This window comes from Pyxicephalus adspersus, chromosome 6 (genome assembly GCF_032062135.1).
Source record: "Pyxicephalus adspersus chromosome 6, UCB_Pads_2.0, whole genome shotgun sequence".
NCBI lineage: Eukaryota > Metazoa > Chordata > Amphibia > Anura > Pyxicephalidae > Pyxicephalus > Pyxicephalus adspersus.
Genome location: NC_092863.1, coordinates 43,197,450 through 43,219,597, shown reverse-complemented (window position 1 = coordinate 43,219,597; position 22,148 = coordinate 43,197,450). Strand labels below are relative to the sequence as shown.

Here is a 22,148-nt window from a genome sequence, read left to right as displayed (position 1 = left end):
CTCGTATTGTTCCAAGGCTTGAGCTACGTCAAAATTGCTGAGATTTGCACTTTGCTGGTTCCGTAACTACTATCCTCTTCTGAAGATGCGTTTGCATGCAGTGCTGTTACTGCTCCACCTGGAGATTTTGATCTGCCCTTGACAATGACCTGCCTTGACAGTGACAATGGAAACAGGTTTAACACCTTGCAAATACTCAATACACAAGCAAACCTAACCTTCAAGTGGGTGACATTGTTCTCCTAAAGGATAATGTCAAGTAATGATGGAAAAGTACAAGAAATTGAAGACAAAGTAATAAAGACGGTTCTGCAAGACTATACCTATGCTTTAAATGGGGGTAAGAAAGACTGGTTTGTGTTGCTGTGTCTCCTTTGAAGATGGACTCTTGAACTAACTTCTGACACAGTCCACACTTTCAGGACCTGGGAACAGCAAGTATTATGTTGATGTTTGTGTTATTCTTTTTTTTTTTTCTGTGTATTGTGTATGCTGGCTAGTTCTGTTGTTTGTCTATAATAGCCCCTTGAAGTTTATCCTGCTTTTCTTCCTATAGTTTTAGTTTGTCTGTCTGCCCCTGGTCTCCTCCCTGATCCATTTCTGCCAGTCCAGTTTAATGATCTTTCATTCTGTCTATTTTCTGGGAGCTCAACCTGATGCTCATTGGGTTGCATCAGCACGCAGACTGGCGTTTTTCCATTTGATTTCCTGTCCTGGGGGTAGTGTTTTTACTAGGAGAGGAGATTAGATGAGATCATTCCAGTGAAAAACCTAAAAGAGGGTTCTTTACCTCTCTATCCAAATCTAAAATGAAATGAAAATCGTCTATATATTAATCAACATCCATCAAACTAAATAAGCAAATCAAGTAAATTAGGTATTTTCCTCATCAAATATATCAATTCCATCTAAATAATAAACATTACAAAGAAGAAGGGTAAGCAAAGGGACTCATGCATTGTTATTTTGGGATTGAAATGACTAAATGCTATATTAGGCAAAATGCCACTCCTTCCAAAGATCTTCAATGGATGATGAATAATATGATCCTAAAACGGAAGAGATCAGGGCCCTGATATTGGCTTAGTGTGCTGCCTCCAGCATTAGTTATTGGCAAGGGAAAAAAAGAAAAACAGTTTATGGTAATAGGCAGTCATTTCACTTTTGTGGGAACAGATAAAGCAGAAGAAAACAAATACTAATATAATATGATTTCCTTGTAATCTCAACCCTTTAGGCACTGTGTGCAGGCCACCCCAGTCTGCATTATGTATCTAGTCAGCTGCTGAGCTTAATTCAGCAAACACATCCACAGCTAAACTTTACTTACTGAGTTTTTGTTGATTTAATTCACTGTAAAACTGTTTTGCAGGTTTACAGTAATTGCAAATCCAAATTACTTTCTCTCTGCTTACGCTACTGTTTTGTGCAGTAAAATTACGTCATCCCGAACTTGCCACGCCATACTTTGTCTTCATTGACATTTGCCCCATGTACCTCTGAAGCAAAAGGTTACTTACTATTGTAGCAATCTGGTAATGCACATGAAGGTAAGACTAGCTGGAGCAGTTCTGACCTGCATAGACATGGAGTAACAGGAGGTACCCATGATGTTACCAATGACAACAGTTCCATAAAGAACATTGCTTTTTGCCCACAAAGACCAGCCAAAGCTGCTTGGGCAAACTAAGGTCTTGAGCAATTTGTTGAACACTAGCATCCTTTATGTGGAAAATCACGGGATGTTTGGGGTCTTTTATCATATATATCCTATATATTGTATTTACTTTTGCCTATTGTTCTAAATTTACAGTGGTTATGGTACTTGTTTTTAAATAAACCTACAATTTTGCATTTTGTATGGTGGATGTGAAACTTATACACAGATTAATCTGTGTTATGAAATGTATACTTGTAATAAGAAATAAAGTGGTGATGATAGGCAAAGATTTTGTTTCATGTAGCTGGTTTCCCACCCCTTCCCACCCCTTAGAATAATTTTTTTTCCACAACTGAATTGAATAAATCTTCTGCCATGATTTATTGCATTTTATAAACTTTAATCCACATTTCTGTTTTACAGTGAAAATCGAGAGAAAGTACCAAACAAGAAGCCCCCTCGACGCTTCTGTGGACGTTTTAGCCGAATCAGCATGAAACTGCCTCGAATTCCCTTGCGCAGACAAAAACTGCCAAAAGTAGTGGGTAAGAATATTTATTATGACTTTCAATCTGTCTTTCCAGTGAACCTGCAAAAGGCTGCATTTCTATCAAACACATGAGACTGATCTGATAGAGTGCTCACCATGCAATTAGAACATAATAATAACTTTTCAGTATTGGAATAGGTGCTGATTCCAAAGACTAGGTGTGCAGAATTGAATTGGTGGTTTTGCAGACAGACTATCAGTATAGATAAACAAGTGTTGTAGTTATACATAATTTAAAGTAAAAAAGGGTCTTGGAAAAGATAGGAATTTAGACCTAAATTTGAAAGTTCATAAAATGCAAAAATTGGGAAGGTGGAGTGCAGTAATCACAACTTTATTTTGATGATACAGCCTTTAAATAGTTCCTTAATTTAGTAATAATTTCAAAAAATAACTAACATAAAATTATGGAGTTATTTTTTTATTTTTCTTACATTTTGTAACAATACAAAAAATTATAAAAAAAAAAAGAACCAATTTTTTTTTTCTGTTAAAGTTGTAATACTTTAATGATTATGATCATCATCCTCTGTGTGACAAATTGCAGTTACTTTGTGATTGGTTTTTCAGACTCCTTCAACTACTTACCATTTATTATATTGGGCTAGACATACGGCACAGGTGTTTATGCCGATCACTATTCAAATATTTGCTGGTGTTAGCTTTAAAACACTGAACAGGTCAAACTGGCCACAGGTCTTGCCAACTACACTCATTGAAAAAAAGTGCTAGGCATGTTCTAGGTTTTTAAGTTGTATGCTTGTCTAAAACTTTTCCGAAGGGTAAAAATTTTGTCATGGTATCTGTTGTTCAGACACATTAGAGACATTTACCCACTCTTCATGTTCCACCAATGTCTTACCCTACAGGAAGTGAGAATGATTCTCCAAAAGTGACACGGACAGAACTAAAATGCCTTTGTTTAGCAGACCTAAACCTAGACATCGAGCCCCCATCACTTTTCTATTGATGTTGCAGTGTTCAACCCAGAAATGTTTTTTAGCTGGGTATAAAGGAATTGTAGGTGGGTGGTCTGCCCCTGTATTTTGACCCATCTCTTCATTAACCACCCAGCCAGGTGATTACTGAAAAGTGCTGGGTGGTACGCCCAGCAAAAAGGGGCTGGGGAGAACACTGTGTTGGCATAACTTTAATACATTTTTCCTCATCTACTAATAAAATCATTGTTGGCCAAAACTGGGAAAAAATATTTCTAACCAAGCTCTGGATAGCACTAAAACCCAACATAAGATCTTATCCTAATCCGTACTCTTCCTAAAACATTAAAAAAAAAAATAGTTTCACGACTGTATACTAGATTTTTGGAAAATGTCGAACACATTCTAGAACATGTACTACTCTCCTTTGTATCAGTTGCTATGTACAGCACCACCGGAGTTGATGGAGCAAAATAAATAACTGAACTGGTAGACTTACAGGCAACATATGTGCTGTGTTATCATTTAAGAGGCAGTGGTTCGTAACCTCATTGCCATACATTAAATACAATTCAATGTATGAACTATATGAGGACATGTCAGGAGAAATGATTAACTGGTTTCCTAATATATGTAAAACCTAGGTCTGAACAATATATTTATTTTACTTGGAGATTTAGCTATGCCATCTGCTATCACATTTGACAAAACAACATTTATTTAAATTTTAAATCCCATATGTTCAAGAGATTGAAATGAATACATCATAGTTTACTTTTTCAGTAAATTACAGTAACCTGCACATAGATATTTTCTCAAACAAGGGTAACTAAGTGAAAAAAAAAGAATAATTCCATTGACCTCTGGTTTGTATAAATTACCAAATCTTGCTTAACTGCATAGAAATTTTAAAATAAAGTGAAACTTTATAATAAAGTATATTAAACTTTGCTTACAGATTGGGCTTTAACTACATATTAATTAAAATAACAGTATTAGTATTTGTCTCATACAGTATCAGTATTTGTCAGTAAAAAAAAGTATCAGTATTTATCTCTGGGATATTTAAAGCCCCTAAGCTTTTGGTGAATTAGGGGAAATGTCACATTCAAGTCATATCCTTTTTCAGTTTACTGTATATGCCAGACTTTGGAGTGCAGCTGTCTGGCCAACACATTTCTTGCTTCGCCTGTGTAAACTGTTTTCAAAAGTTACTATATTTAAATGTTCAATGAGTGCATGAAGACAGATTACTTCCTCGCAGCCATGTTGTAAGACCTAAAATGAATCTGTCAGGACAGGAATATGGAGATGGCAATAGTGGACTTGACTTTGACGGTGTAGCTCATTGCCTGTCTATTTTACCCTTTGTAAGCTAGCCACGTGGTGGGATTGAAGGAAGTGTTCACTGAATATATCACATGATTTTTCAAACCAGGACGAATGCTGTTGAAATATTTGTCATTGTCTCCCTGTTTAGTTAATGTTAGCAGCATATGGAAATATTATTTACATCTAACATAGTATATCGTATTCATTGTACATTTTATTCACATTACAAAGCTGAGCAGAACTAAAGTTCCACTTTAAAATTTGTGATCAGGCATGGCTTTTTTTCAGAAAGGGACAGGTGATCTGCGGTGCCACGTGACCGAACGGGGACAGGTGAGTATAGCGGGGCTTAGTTCTGCTTTATTTCTTTGTATAAAAGGTTTGCAATATTAGGTAGATAGTTAACCTTGACTGTGTCTTCTTCTGCACATGATAATTTATTTTGAACTTTTTGGCTGGGTTCAGATGTGTTTTGTGCAAAGCAATTGGACTGAATGGGAAAGTAGTAACAGGTGGTAGGGTTGCCAAACATATTCTTGGATGTGTAGCACCAAGAGGTGCCCCTGGCACCTCTGTTGACTTGAATTGGTGCTGTTTGCAAATGCTCAAAATTGCTTTGTGCAAGCATTTGCAAGTGGTTTTTACAAGCAGTTTCAGTACATAAAAATGCTTTGCTAGACTTGCAGCTGTTTGCAATTGGCTGAAAAAGTCTTGTGTAACCGCCTGTTACTTCTCCCAGACACCTAGTGTAAACACTGCAGTATAATACTGCTAGTCTGAACCCAGCCTTGGGTTTTGTTTAGGTATAATATACAAAAAACCTAAAAAAAAAAAAAAAAAAATATTAAAGCCCTCAGGTCAGAGAAATGTCCATGGTGCCATAGTGAATTTAAGTACCGTTTAACATTACTTTAGTAATTTATGTCTATTGCTTTCATACAGAATCACCAGGCTTTAGCCATTTCCTAAATGGGATTAGTTTTATTACACAAAAATGTTTCTTTATTGTTTACTACAGTTAAAAGAGGAAGAAAATGACATTTTAGAGGGTTTTATTTTATTGGACTTTGAAATTCTATAAAAGGATGTGAGTGATGAGGTGAAAGGAAGGGGTAAAATACAGCTATTTTACTACATCCTGTTTGCGATACGTTTATTTACTTCAGTGCAAGGTCAGGTTATGCCATACTTTTCACACGAAATTGTCCTTTTTTATATTACCCTTCAGCCTGCACAAGCAATAAAAAAATAGAGCGAACACATTTACCAGGTGATATTTCTCAGGCTTTCATTATTTATTTTGCCATAAGCAAAGTAAGTTCTCAGACTAAACACTTGTAGATTTGAACTCAGCACAGAATGATGCATTTAAAGTCAACCCAAAACACTTAACTGCATTGACAGATTAGAATCTTGCTGTGTCAATTTTTCTATATCAAAGTAATATCTATAATACGTTTAATTTTGGCTTTTCTTGACTGTGAAAGTTTTATTTTTCAAACCCTGAGTAAATTTCTTAGCTGGTATTTATCAAAGTATGTTCATTATGAATTGAACATAGCATTATCCTTTTTTTTTCTTAGAAGCAGGGGAGAACTGGGCTGGAGGACAGTGGGGCATTATGCTTGTATAAAAAAATTATGATTTTGCATATGTCTTGTATAGTTAGTCAGGACCTACAGTCAATTATAGTTGCTGGGTATTTTATATTTTTCTGCTACCTGATTGGACCTTGGAGGAGGTTGTGGTATGGTGCACATTCTTTGTTTTTGAACTGTTCTTCCCAGGCCTCCACTGGTAAACAATTTGGTCAGCATGGTAAAACATTGGTTAGCACTTTTTGTAAATTGGGTATAATACAGATGCAAATTCTAACTATTCTTTTTACCTGCTCCAGTTCTAATAATAAACCTAAAATAGATCTCTTTTGCATCTGAGGGTTGTCCCCATCCAATGTCTTCTGGAAGGCCCTAAGTGGCTACACATACTCATATATCAAGCTAGTAAATGGCTCTGTCTGAAAACACTTCCTGGATTGCAACGGTACTGAAAGAAATCCACAACCATGGCTAGAATGATTTTTAAGGGCCGGACTAAGCCTAGAGCATATGTTCACTGACTACTGACTAGAAACTTTTTTTTTTCAGATCTGCTCTTAGAAATGTAGGGGGGCTCAAAATACAAATCATACATAGTAACTTCTATGTGTCAGCTTGGTGTTACCATATTTTATGAATTGCTGTTGGAAAAGCCACATGTTTTGTCAACCTATTCGTAAGAATGCAGAGAATCCCTACAATGAAGTAACTGTAACGTATAAAAATGGGAATTTTAGGTGTAGTAAAAAAGTAAAAAACTTCTAAAAAGTATAGGGACTGCCACTCCTGGCTTATTTCTGAACATACTTGTTGCCCTACTGTTGATGGCCTATATACTTTCAAAAGCTAACCTGTAACAAATATTCAGCGATGGAAATCAAACTTAGAATAAGGAATGGGTTAGAATTTCATATATACTTGTGTGAGGTTCCTGAGTATGAAAGTATTGAAGTCAGAGGGGCAATATGACAGCCAGGCAACTAGCATATTTAGTAGTAGAGGTAAAACAATACTATCTAGTATTATTATTATTACACAATATTTTTATAGCGCCATCATATTAGGCAGCCCTGCACAAAGTCCATAGTCATGTCGCTATCATCAGTCATGTCATCTATCTATCTATCTATCTGTCTAGCTATCATTTATCTATCTATCTATCTATCTAATGCTACACATTACATACACATTGGAAAAAAGAAAATGTGACGATATGTCAGTGTCAGTCAAGCTGCCCTGTATAACACTGTTCTACAACACTGCGAAATGTCTGTGTTTTGTTACACAATTACAAATTTGAAGAACCTTTGAAAGATTTAAATCTTCTGATCTTTGCATTACAAATACCCAATAAATTGCTTCCTTTACCTTTTAACTGCTTTGGAAAAATCCACTATAATATATTTATAATATATTTTGTGTTCAAAGCTTAAGAAGACAATATATTATGTCTGCACCACAGCTCAGCACAGAATGAATAATTAGTTGTGACCATAAAAAGGCAGATGTTACAAAACCTTTCTCCTTTGTCAAGCAGAGATGTGGAGTTGACCAGGCCTTGCACTGATAACAGGAAAACTGGTTATTAGCAGGGTTATCTTTTTAAGTGGGAAATTAAGAACCACTCAAGTCCAGACAGAAGCTGATAAGAGAACTTAATGTGTTGTAAATTCTTAGGCATCTTGATGGATTTTATCAGCCAACCCTGAATGCTGATTGCTATAAACCAATATAAGATAAGGATGTTTCTTTTTTTAATGCAGCACTATGTTATCTTTGGAAACAGTTAACTGGTGGGGGTAAATCAGCCATTTTTAATGTTGGTCTGTCAGAACTTTCATTTTCCCAAGCTTTTGTTGTACTTTCTCATACAATCATGACCTTTACAGTTTTTTTTAAATGAGTATAGCTTGCCATACACACCAGATACAGTCTAATACACAATTTAACTTCCTACTTGTAGTAGCAAAGCATTTAAAGTGTTTGTATGGGCTTTTTTGTTTTGTTGCTAAATGTACAAGGACATAAAATAGGTCAATGATACACCATCAGTAGAGCGAGATATACTAACAAATAGATTAATATGAATGTTCAGAAGTAGAGGGAGGGAGGGAGTAGTATTGGAAATAGGGTAAGGACACAAAAATAGAAACAGTAAATTCAGCAGGCTCGAATCTCAAATCAAAGGCTCAAATGGATATATCCTAATAATTATTCATATTGTTGTTTGAGCAGTAGTGGCCTTTAGTGAATAGCCAGTAAAAAGTCTGCATAAATAGGAGCTCTTCTTGGAGTCCGTGTTCTCAGATCAGACAGTCTAGATTAGGGGGTTTTTGTAGGTAAAACACCACCCAAACTACTGGTAACTTTTCAGGGATGGACCAGGGGTATGAGAAAATAACAAAAAAAAAAACTTTTAATAAACTTCAAAAGATGTATGTCTAGAAGCTTTTTTGTATTTTTGCAGGACCAGAGAATGTAGGAATACATTTCCCATTTGCCTGCAGTCCCTCCAGGGTAAATATAATAGAAGGAAAATTGGCAAGACGATAGGTGGCTGGGTACCACAAAAATACGATTTATTGAAAAGTTTATAGTGGTTGGCTCAGCGGGCCTGATTTATTAAAGCCTAAAGCTTTTCCTGATGACCATTGTCCTTAGGAGTGAAAGTCAGAGAAAATCTAATGGGGACACTTGTTCCAGTGATAGCTGTTTAAGGTGGCACTTGCCCTTATTTCGTAGAGATTTCCTTTCAGGTACTCTTGTGAATAGGACACACACAGCAGAATAAAAAAAAAGTTTTTACATACTCACACTTTAACATCATCTGAGTACAAAGTTTTTGAATAATAAAATATATAGTAATCCATCATCAACATGCTCTAATTTGGCTACCCACTCTAAACTGATGGGAACCATTTTTCATAAAGAATGTTGTGATTACAATCCTAAAGTGGCATTGTATTGCTGGTAGATGCTACCATATTTATTTACCCACCAACTTATCTCTTGTAAGATTTCTTCATCTTAACATTTATCTTTAAACTCTTGTACATCAGGATTGGGTTGAGCTGTATGACTGGTTTTGTTGTTGTTTTTTATTATTATTTTTATTTAGGCTTGGCTAATTAAGATTACATTATAGTAGCAAGATCCTTGTGTTGAAGAGGTGTATAATAGAGCTGGGAAATCATGGATGAGAAAAATAGGTATATAAAAGTCAGCATCTCTCTCACTCATAAATTAAATATCAGTTTTCATTGGACTGTCTTAATTTAGGAGACATTTTTATAAATTCACATTGACAAACACTGACTCTAGAGTTTAGGGAAAATCCCAGGTCTGGAAAGAAAAGTCCATTTGATAGGCAGGATTCATAATGTGAATGACCTTTATTAGATCAGTGTTTCAGTCACATACATCAGTTGATTTATGTGTACCTGTCTGTCATCTGCACCTAACAGATGCTGTAGAGAGAACATGGCATGATAAAATGTTTCTGTAGATGATGATATAAAAATTATTTATTCCATTTGGTGAACTTAGAATGTGCACATTACACTCAAAGGGGCACAGCAGTAGCCTTTTGATCTGTCCTTGTTCCCAAGTCAATCATTCAATATCAATGACTTATTTCAGTGAAACACCACCCAAACTATTTTAATATTAATTATCATAAAGTATATATAAAGGTATAATAAAGAAAAGATCAATCCCCTGCTGGATAAATTCTGCTGCTCTATGGTATATTTCTGTGGAAGGTTCACTAGTAACCAGTGACTTCATATTGCTCACAGCACAACCTTGGCTATCACCGTGATTGGTGTTAGGTGCCCTTGCTTAAAATACATAGATATAACTTTGTTAAAATAAAACATTGCACTGCACCATAACATAGGGTTTAAGAAAAAGAATATACAGGATTCCAGTTCGCAGATCTTTATGTGTGTATAGAGTAAAGGTGCGTACACACTTCCAATTTTTATCGTTCCAATCGAACGACGAACGATCGATTGGGCAAAATATCGTTCGTAAAAAAGTAACCAACGACGCCGACGAACGAGGAAAGTCGCTGGAAACGAACGACCGGACCGGCGGATCGGATTGGACGACGATCGTTGAAGATCGTTCGTGTGTACGGTCGTTCATTGATCGTCCATGTTCAGAGCATGCGTGATGAACGAACGTCCGTTCACTTTCCTGTCGTGCACATAGTTCCTCTATCGCTTAAACGATCGTATCTATTGTGGGTACAATATCTACGAACGATCGTGTCGTTACCTCTATGTGCAGGATCGGTGCTATACGATCGTTCGTGTATATCGTGCAGGAACGTTCGTCGTTCGTTTTCCGACGATAATAATTGGAAGTGTGTACGTAGCTTTACTGAAGATTTATTATGATATTGACACCTGCCTATACCAAAAAAGGAATTTGTCAGCAGTTACAGATATAATTATTAGTTATTCTACTGACACATGAATGTTCCAGGATACTTTTATGCATGTTTTAGGCTTCTTAGTTAGAGAGACCTGAAGGCCATTATTTAACTATACAGCCTGCAGGTACACCCCTGAATAATGGTATGGACTTTGAATTGACATCAATGATTCCCATTTCTAAAGGAAGAAGTATTCTACATACTTTCTATTTAGTGTGCAAAAATTGTCAGGTCACATTTTTGACATTTTGTTAAGGTGCATTATGGTCAATTTATTTTAAAGGGGCTACCAAACTTGGTGTAACACATTTACTGTATTGCTCTCTGGAAGGCTCAGGAGCACCACAGGAGGCCCACTCTATTTTCTATTTTCCTCTCTATAATAGAGGAAACTCTATTTTGTATATAGTACTATTCCACTATTACATTACTTAACCTTTGGCCCGCTAAAGTTTTTAAAGTTAACCACCACTGCCCTATAACAAAAATCATCTATAAACTGTTTTCAACTGTTTAATATAGCAATAAGCTTTAAAAAATATTTTCTTTATTAGCGCTTATTCTGAATGTTGAAATTTAGTTCCCAGCAGCTCGGTTTAGATTCAACAAGAAATAGGAGTGACTTTTTTGTGAATACATTTTTTCTGTATAATAGCTAGGCTGACCTAACCAGCTCATGTCACAGAAGGATTGTTTAGAATTATTACCTGCCAAAAACATTTGGACTAAAGTTCTCTTTTATAATCACTTTTACCTAATAGCATAAGGATTGTACTCCATTATTAAATAAAATCTCTATTAGTATGGTTGTAGCATATATACTGTAATATGGGTCATGTTGGAAGGTGTATTAACATTTTCTTTAATGGATGGATCTGACAGGAAAGTATTGGACATAATGCAGATATGAATAATTTCCCATATACTTCACAAGTGTAAAATCAGATTTATGAACCCAAGGGAGAAACAAAAAGAGTGGTGTGTACTTAATGTGCTCAAGAATAAACAAAATGAAGAAGACATACAGCAGAAATTTAAACAGCCTTGAGCTCTCAAGCTATATTCTTAACAAATGTCTGCTAGATCACAAAAAATGTACTAAATCTGAAGCCAGCTTGAAATGTTTTACTTATTAAAGGGAATTTTTATTATCTTGTGTACAGATGGCTGCTTACTCCATCCAAACTTTTGTGTTATTTTGCTGAAATATCTCTTTGTGTTGGCAAAAGTAACAGTGAAGGATTTTATTTTGCTTATCTGCTAGGAATGTAAAAACTTAAGCCACTTTGGATGAACGACCCTGCTCTCTTCACACGGATTACTGATTTGGAATGTGCCCAAAACCCATTGGTCCCTTACATGATAGTTCCAGTTATAGATGGAAACTCATTAAAATGTTCTATGTGTATTTAAATGCAACCAGATGCTCAGTCGTCGGACCTGAAAAGTGTGTTTCTTACATATCTGATAGCAGTACCTTTGATACATACCAAAATATAGAAAATCACCAGGAGGAGGATTTACATTCGAAGGAAATTCAGAAATATATTCTCAATTTGTATTATAAATTTGTTTTTAATATAAACTTGAAAAACATTCCTTCCCAAATGTATAAAAAATTTGGAAACAGGCTTTAACCAAGGAAGCTGCAGAGCCATTTTTACATTTAAGCTTGAAGTTCTGAAACAGCATTGTTGTTACTAACACTTATAAGTCAGACATAATATTTGGGCGCAATTCTTTTGGTAATATAAAAAATAGTTTTTTAAAATTTTGATTAGGGATAATGGTACTGTAGATATAAAGTGCCTTTTTTTCCCCAATTATCCCCACAGCAGGATGTTTCAATTATACAAAGTATGGCAAAGCTATCCACAAATTAAATAAAGTTTGTATGTGTGAAAGCTAGGAGTATTGAAGGATTCATATAGACAAAATATCAAATACTTCAATAAGGCTTTATGCTTAGGCACAGCAGAAATTGTTTGCTTTCAGACTGCCTTTACATTTGATCTGCATATATGAGGACCAAATAAACAGGAGTAAGTAAGTGCGATGGGTCACAACTTGTGTGTATGTAAATTTGAGCTAGAGTTTTTGAGCTCTTTTGGTACAGGTTTTGTTTTTATGCTAAAAATTGCCTAAAATGATTTTAGCTATAGACATATAAAGACAATAAATGCAAAAAACTATACCCTTAAGGAGGTGATGAAGATAATGGTGATATACAAAATGCAGCAACCTACAGGAACCAGTCAGTTTACAGCAGACAAACAATTAACTTTACTTGCAGATTAATTGCTGACAACAACTGGCACATTGCTTCTTGATGCATGTGGATGGAATGCTTTATAAAGTGATGAGAACATTCTTGGTGTTTATGTTAGTTTAAAAGAAGAAAAAAAAAGTTTTACCAACACACTTTTTTGTGCTGTTTTATAATTAAGGAATTTCTAAATTATTCTGATTAATTTTAGAATATTCCATGCCTTATGTTATTCAATAGCAATTGGCCTGCTTCTGTTTATTATTTTTATACTAGTATTAGTTCTAAGTCTGTTTGACAGATAAGACTCAACTATTTTTCATTAGCAAGACATTGAAATGCAGTAAACCACAGTTCCTGTGGTTTTCTTTAAAGTAAAACCACTTTCGTGAGGTTCTTAAAATGATTTCATCATCTTAAGAACCTCAAGAAACAAAATCATCATTTTGCTTTACACAACATACAGGAAGATTGGGAAATCCTATCCTCAATGTGTCTGTATTCATTGCCAGAGGCAAAATGTTATTTTACTAGGATAAAATTTTTTGGTCAGAGGCCATGTTTTCCTTGGCAGTCAAGGCCCGCCATTTGTTTGTGTTATTATATGTTGTGAATATAAAAACAAATCTACGTGTAGGTGGAAAATGAAAGAGATTCACTTAAAGCAGCCTTTCTTGACATTTTAGCATGGGGGAACCCTTGAAATAAATTCTGGTTTTCTGGAAAGGCATGCATCGTATATTGCTGGGAAGAATGTCACCCGTACAGATTGTCGAAAAAATTTTGGGAGTCACCTAAACTGACCTGAGAGACACAAATTGTTCATTGCTCTTTAAACCCTCAGCAACCTCTGGAGGAACCCAGGTTAAAAAAACACTGTTTTAACCTGTATGTCTATGGTTCATCCGGAGATGTCTCTGGAACAAATAGTGAAGAGACATCCCCTGTTAGACAGTTGTCATCAGTACAGGTTTCCAGATTTTTTTTCCCATCCCTCGTTGCTCCGATTCTAAAAATGTTGTACCAAAGACAGTCACTAGGACAAAGGTATACAAACAGTATTAAAAAAAATAACAGAAGTTCAAACCTTTTCATAATCTATTGGAAGAAATATAAAAATTGGTTTTACCTGTGCTTTAATTAAAGGAAATGTGTGCCGAGTATACTTAAATCCTGTTGGGTGAGCAGTAATATAGCGTGCATATTGAGAATCAGATTTAAGGATGCATTTTCATCACTGGAGCCTGTAGACATACAACTTTTGGTGTCCAAACATCACTTATTTTATTAGTTATTATCACTTATTTTTATTTAACCTTGCTGAGATGGGTACAAAATGTGCACCCAATAACTACACAAGATATTAAAAAATCACTTAAAAATATTTTCTTTAGCCAAACTTTCTTAAAACGTTTCTAAATACAAGAAACATAAACAGATAGAGATAAAAACTAAAAATAAACATACAAGTACCTTAATCATGGTGTCTACCCTACTAGTGTTAAGCTACGTACACACTTCCAATTATTATCGTTGTTAAACGAACGACGAACGATCTTGCACGATATCTACGAACGATCGTATAGCACCGATCCTGCACATACAGATAACGACACGATCGTTCGTAGATATTGTACACACAATAGATACGATCGTTTGAGCGATAGAGGAACTATGTGCACGACAGGAAGTGAACGAACGTTCGTTCATTACGCATGCTCAGACCATGGACGATCGACAAACGATCGTACACACGAACGATGGTCAACGATCGTCGTCCAATCCGATCCGCCGGTCCGGTCGTTCGTTTCCAACGACTTTCCTCGTTCGTCGGCGTCGTTGGTTACTTTTTTTACGAACGATTTTTGCCCAATCGATCGTTCGTCGTTCGTTCGTCGTTCATTTTGAACGATAAAAATTGGAAGTGTGTACGCAGCTTTAGCTTGTTTGACTAGTAGTGATTAGTAATAGTGAGCTAGTAGCTGTTTGTAGACTATATTCTAATTTTAAGTATGAGAAAATAACTTATTGGGTTAAGATATTTAGTTACTATTGATATAACCTTAGCTTTGAAAATATTTTTATTTTAGGAACTCTCTTTGCCCAGCAGCTGGAAATATTTATATGTCTGGTAGCAAAGTAACTTTTCCCAAAGTGCTTTTTTTTTCGACCAGTGGTTTATTTAATACCATATTGTAAAAAGCAGCAGTATAAAGTAACTGGTAACAACCAGTTATATCTAAGTGTAATTGTAAAAATATATGTAGATAGAATTACCTAATGGGTGTCTGGACAAACAAAATAAATGAGTATTGGTGGTCTTAAAAACACAATATAACACACTATAAGTGAAAATTCTGGATAAACCCGGTATATAAACATATACACATTGAGGCGAGAAATATCTACACTCATTGGGCCTGGTTTATTAAAGATGTCCAAGGCTGGAGAGGATACACTTTCATCAGTGAAGCTGGGTGATGCAGCAAACCTGAAAAGGATCTGGTCCACAATTGAAAACACTAACAAATAGTAAATGACTTAAGAAGTCCATTCCGGGTTAGATCACCCAGCTTCACTGATAAAAGTGTATCCTCTCCAGCCTTGGAGAGATTTAATAAATCAGGCCTCTTGTTCACAATAAGCTTATCATATATGTATCTTATATATTGTTCGTTGATACACATGTCTGTTATAGCAAACCAGTGAATATACATTGTATATAATTAAGGCATTCAATCCTGTCTCCCTCAAGCACGAACAATAATTATTTTCTCAAGGGCATATATATTTATATACTTTTGAAGGTTTGAAAATGTCAGTAAAGTTCAAATGTGCTTTTCATTATAAATGTGCTATTATGAGTGCTGTATTTTCACAGCAGGAACAATTACATAATAAAGTGTCTGCTGTTGAAACATAGAATGCCGATTCTCTCATGCATAGGATACTAAGTAACCCATTAACAGCATTGAAGTGGTAAGAATATTCCACCAACCTGTTCACTAAACAATGTTAATAATATTGCTTAAATAGGCTGTGAATATTTGATGGGGGGGGGGGGGATGTGGTCATCCAACTAATAATAATTTAGATTAATTATATACCTTAATCCTCTATCTATGTTGATTAATGAACAACTGCATACAACAAGGTGTGCTCTAAGAATCATATTAGCCAAAGGTCTTATAGTTCCTAATAATGTCCATACATGCATTCAGGGGCATATGAAATGATGTTGTATACATAGCCAACATACATAGTGTGCACCTCTGTTTGAATATTGAAACATTCATGAGCTCTGCATAGGTAAAAAATGAGATGACAAAAAAAAACATTTGTGCTCATTCTCACACTGAGATCTATGCCCTAATTAAACAAGAGCTACAAGTTCTATGTGTTTTCATAGTTACCCCAACAAAGGAGAAAACTATATTAAGGAGTTGTTTTTACCCAATGAAGGATGTAGATTTGCTGGACTGGAGATATCCCCAATCTTTGCATAAGAGGATCATGAGGAGCATGCTATACCCTGGACCCTTCATACGAGAAAGTCATACATATGTTCTAATTTGGCTAATCAGTCTAAGCTCCAACAGTCAGGTTTATTCTTGATTGTCACGGGTTGTCTTGCTTTTAAAGTACTTATGGAACTGGTACAAAATGCTTGTTAAGTTGATCGTTTGAATATTTAATCAAGGACTTTGCTGGTAAGATCCCTAAGGCTATCAACCACTATAAAGGGATCTTGATCTGTTCTATATGTGGTGGTCCTCAAGCTATATGTTAATAATTTGGAAATTCCAGTAAGGTAGTCATATTACTGGACAACCCAAATGTTTTATTATTTAGTTATGTAGTATATATCAATCTGCTTAATATCAATTTTGAATTGGCTGACCCGTCAAATAAACCGGAAGATGCCCCACGGGCAATGCATAGGTTGCCAATGAACCCTAACATTCTAAAAAAGCACAATATCTATTTTTAACATTGTCAGACATTGAAGTGTTTTAGCTTGCTCTAATGCAGATTCATTGGGGTGCCATTCAAATTTTTTGTGCAACATAGCATTGTGCAGGTGCCACAACACAAGAGTCTAAACATAAAAGTGCTGTTTAAAAAGTTTGAATTCTGTTGATTGAACCAATGTTCAGGGGTGTTTCCAGTGGCTATAAAACTGCGTTGTTTTCCGTGTAAAAGCAGCAGTCCAACTCACCACAGTGCTGCAAAACAAGATAATTTACCCCTTGCTGCAGCATAAAGTACATGCAAAAATCAAACCAAAACCACAAGTCACAACTGTCTTTAAAATTATCCCTAACATAACTAGCAGAAACTAAAATTTTATAACTTTACGTTTATGACGCTGGAACTAATAATGTTCTGAAATTTCAGGGCGCTAATATCTGGTGTAAAAAATGACTGGCCTTCCATTTTTTGCTGTGGTGCATTTTTATTAAACTTTGTCTCAGCTAGTTTACTAGAATTTCAGAACCCAATGCACTCAGTATCTATACCATCTATACAAGTTACAGCCATGAGGAATTATGGCTCCCTGCCGTTGGCAATCCTATTATTTTTTTATAATATACATTATATATACAATTTCTGGGGTATACATAGCCCATGAACACTCCTGGTTGTAAACCAAAACACACAAGTCTCATCTTTAACAACTTTGTATTTCATTATTTGTTCTTAAATTTTTGTTCGGGACAATCTGCACACAGAGTAACATTTAGCTAAAAGCTCTGACAAGCTTGACAAGTGAGATTCCAGGCCTGAAACTGTTACCGTACTTATCATCATGGCTGTACTGCAGCAAACTGCATAGTATGTATTGGAAGTTTACGTACCTGCTAGGATCATAGCGTGCAAAAAGAGAATGCAGAATTCAAATTGAATGCAGATCCATAAATTTCGGATTGCCAGCAATACAATTCTATTTAGCCTTTGCTCTTTTTTAATGCTCTTTTTTAATTTTAATAAAATATGTTGTTAGGGTGATACTTTCTAGTGGCTCAGTTCAGACTTTTGGTGAGAACAAGAGTTCAAGTGCTGTTCATGGAGCCACTTAGCTGCCTGTACCTCTGCACTGGCTTAGACCAATCACGGTTTAAACATGAGTTGAGTTGAACCACTCACTGCCCCCCTATTCATTCTCTAAAGGCTGTTGGGGTGAAATGTATGAACTCAACAAAGGAAGCGGTTCAGGGACATGAGGAAGTGGTACCCACACCACAACCACACTGCTAGTCTAAACATAGCCTAGCTAAATTTATTGTCGTAATAATTTTGGTTAGCCACTAAAAGGTATCACTCTGACAACAGTTTTTTTTTTGCATTCTCTGTGTATTTTGTTCTAAGTGTAGGAAAAGGTTGCATCATAAAAAGCCCAGATCTGCACAAAGTTTCATGTAAATCCAACATAAACTGTTTTAAACTAGAATTATTTTTTTATTTAGCAATGGAAAATGTTACTAAAACTATCGCTTTACCAGATTTGTGCAAATCATCTATGTTTTTCCATATGAAAATCATAAAACATGCCACAGATATACATGTTTGTCTTTATGACTGTTAAAAAAATGTCTGCCTCGAAAGCTACGCCTTCCAGAATACTTTATTTATTAGTGTTAGAAGGGTACAGCATCCATGCCACGTATAAAACAAAACCATCTGAGCTTTTTACTACTATGGTACAGAAGGCCGTGCTCTTTTTAAGGTAGGAACTGACATTCATATTGAGAGAACTCTTCTCCAAAATTGGCAGGAATATCTGCAATTGTTGCTGTATAATTGCTTGCCTGATACAAGCTGCACATTCACTATCTATGTAAATTGTGGCCATTATTTTACAATCTTTGGGTCCCCTTGTATTCCTGGTTTACTGGTCAACACTAGATTTTGGCATATAGAAGCTATTATTAGGGTTTGTGATTGCATGAAGATGGCATTTCCAGCAGCCAGTTGGATTTAATCTTCTGCTAGATTAGAAGGATTAATGACTAAATATTTCTGACTGGTGGCCATGGTATATATATAAATATATATATATATATATATATATATAGATATATACATATATATATCTGTGTGTAAAAAAGTGAAAGCTGTCACTAGTGTTCCTAAACAGAATCATACACAACTTACTTGCCGATACTGATTCTGCAAATAATACAGATGAAGCATGAAACATTTTGTTTAGACGGCCTCTGTTCACTTATGCTGTGTGTACATTAGGTTTTTTATTCTGGGATGTTGCCAACATTTTCTCTATATAACGCTGCACATTTAAATCATGACCAGCATATGTTTAAACAAGCCACAGCTTAAAATGGAAGTTGTGTATACTTGCTGACATTTGTCATCGGATGTACATTTTAGAAGATATTTTATATGCTTTGTTACATTTGATTGAATAGTTTATGTATCCAGACACTTTTTGCTGCATTTCTTGTCACATACTTCAAGGTTTAAAAGACAGGAAATATACACAAAACAGAACGAAGAGAAAGCAGAGGGAGAAAAGGAATGTAGAGGTAAGAGGGGATAAAATGGAAATGAGAACAGAATGAAAAAAAGGGACATAATCGGAATTAGAATAAAGTAACAGATAACAAGAGATATGGAATTTGTTTAAAACCAGGGCCAGATCAGCTATATGCAGGAATGGGGGCCAGGGGCCCAGCAACAAACTTCTTTCTTCTTCCCTAAACCAGCCTCCTGCCTGTTTACTTCACAAGAGAGGAGATGTCTGAATGCAGTTGGTGTCCAATAGTGCCAAGCAAGTACAGACTATGCAAAAAGCCACACTGCCTATCTCTTTTCAATGTCCATTGAAGAAATAGAAGGGCAAACAACTACTACATTGGTTATTGTCATTTTTTGCCTTTCTCTGTTTCTGATTAAAAAAAAAAATAATTTTAGATTTCTGGTATCCTAATTATTGTACATACTGTACTTTTCACATTGGCTAGGTTTTCTTGTATTTATTGGGATTGAAGAAGATGACTGTAAGTTTATGAGGGATATAAAGAAGGTTTACTTTACCAGAGAGATTAATTCTTCTATATTATGACCACAGTACTGCAATTCAGCAAACACAATAAACACTACTGGTCATTTATAGATTTAGCAGGGCATGAGAAATCAGGCTGTTTTTTTCCAATTTGGCTTTCTTATTATTTTACTGCATTTTTTACTAGTTGTCGGCAGTCAGTGCTTTAACCAATTCTTCTAGTACAGATTAAAGATTTATCAATGTAAGATACACTATATGGCTAAAGGTATTTTTACGCCTTATATCACCCACTCTGGGCAAAAGGTATTTGAATACCTTTCAAAATAATGGAGTCCAGGTGTTTTAAGTACATGGTGCTCATAGTAAATCAGCACATAAAAACATTGTGGAAAATTATGACTTTTAATTGTGTCACAACAGCTTGTGTTCCAGCATGACTGTACCCCTGAGGACAAATCAGGCTCTATAAAAATCTTGGGCCTGATTTATTAAAGCTTTCCAAGACTGGCGAATTTAGTGAACCTGGGTGTTCCTGGAAAACCTGTAATGGATCTGTTCCAGGACTGAAAATGATTGCTAACAAATAGCAAATTACTTTTAGGAAATCCATTTCAGGTGTGCTGGATAAACCTTGGAGAGCTTTAATAATTCAGGTCCATAGTTTAATGAGTTTGGTATAGTAGATTTTGTTCAGCACCTTTAGAATGAATTAGAATCTTTGCAGTAAGCCAGGTGTTCTTATTCAATATCAGTTCCTGACTTCACAAATATTTTCGGCATACTAATTCCCACAGACACTTTTCAAAACCGTGTGAAAGGCTGTGAAGGCAGTTACAGTTGCAAATGTTGGGGGTGATAGTTTAGTTCCGTAATAATGTCTATGGTTTTTAAATAGGATGTCCAACAAGCCAATGGTTAGATGCCCACAAACATTTGGCCATGTAAAGTACCTAAGCCTCATCGTGATCTTCATGTCATTTAATAATGAAATAAGACAGTGTTGTATTGTAACCTATAGTGTTCCTTGTGTACTAGGTGCATTAAATAGAGATGAGAAGGAACCTAGCACTGCTAAGGAGCACTCATGTTCTACTCTTGATACAAACACTATCTCAAATAACGTACTTCCACTCTATGTGGAGTGTTTGTTTAATACATGTTTGTTTGATGCCTTTAAAAGTTTAGATAAAACATATTATTTAAAACTATAAGCTTTTGCTACAGTATATCATGTAAAGTTTAAATTGAATATAGAGCCTTTAGCAGGTAAAGATACAAATTCATCAAACAGTTTAATAGAATGTTCAGAGGTCACATCAATTGTGCACTTCAAGGTGCCTGTGAGCCTGTAAAAGCTGTGTATTGAGTACTATTATTTATGAGGATCTCAAGTGTATATTTGCTGAAGGGTGTCACAACCTACCACAAATCAGCTTCTGTACAGACCAATATTTCTACTAGTACATTGTAAATATGCATCCATACCTAACATTACAAAAGCACAATGTAAATGTCCTAATAGGGACTTATAAATATTTCTATAAAGTGAGCTTTGAGATTTAAAAGAAACCTATCATGAGAAAAATATTTAAACTGCCATTATGAACTGAATTATCCAAAAAAGCTTATTGCCTGGCTGCCTTGACGATGCTTAGGCTTTAGCTTATTCTGAATTACTGAGTAAATATTGAGATGAGGAATTTAGATCTTTCTTCAACTTGAATATGCCGAACATTTGCTTGAACAAGAATCATAAACTAGGGTACTCCCAGCCCCTTTCAGTTTCCTAGACTTGAAAGTTACTTTCCTGGACCCATGATGCTATTGTCCAGGAGCCCTGGAACAACCTCTTGCTGGTTGCTGTTAAGCAACACAGATTGAAACAAATCTATAAAGAATGTATAATTGAACCTAAATATTCTGCTAAATTCAGCAATGATGCAGACAAACAGGGATCCACTTGGCTTGCAGAGTTTCATAATGTGCATAAATAATTATGTTGTGCATGATGTCAGAGTTGTGACATACAGCCCATCATTACATATAGTCTAGGTTAGTCTGCTACTTATTAGTATGTTTTAGACAACTGAAGCTCTCTAACATGAGGATACATTATGCCAACTTAAGCTGTGTGTAGACCACCTTTGAAACATCATTTAGTTTCCTGCTCAAACAAAATCACATTTCTCTAGAGCAGTTTTTTTGGATTGGACTCAGCACATCAATGGCCCCACACACATAGCCGGACACACTTTATACCTGGTATTTTCTAAACTCTGCAACCTCACCCTCCTTGGCAACTCACCATTCCCCCTCTCTGATCATAACCTTATCAC

The 22,148-nt window shown here is 35.6% G+C and overlaps 1 protein-coding gene across 1 annotated transcript in view; it reads left to right on the top strand.

The window, feature by feature from the left end:
• SCARF2 (scavenger receptor class F member 2) overlaps positions 1 to 22,148 on the top strand; it is a 114,864-nt gene that overhangs the window by 79,741 nt on the left and 12,975 nt on the right. Inside the window, exon 9 of the mRNA XM_072415470.1 lies at positions 2,084 to 2,205. Coding sequence (XP_072271571.1) covers positions 2,084 to 2,205 — 122 coding nt within the window. The remainder of the gene's footprint in view (positions 1 to 2,083; positions 2,206 to 22,148) is intronic.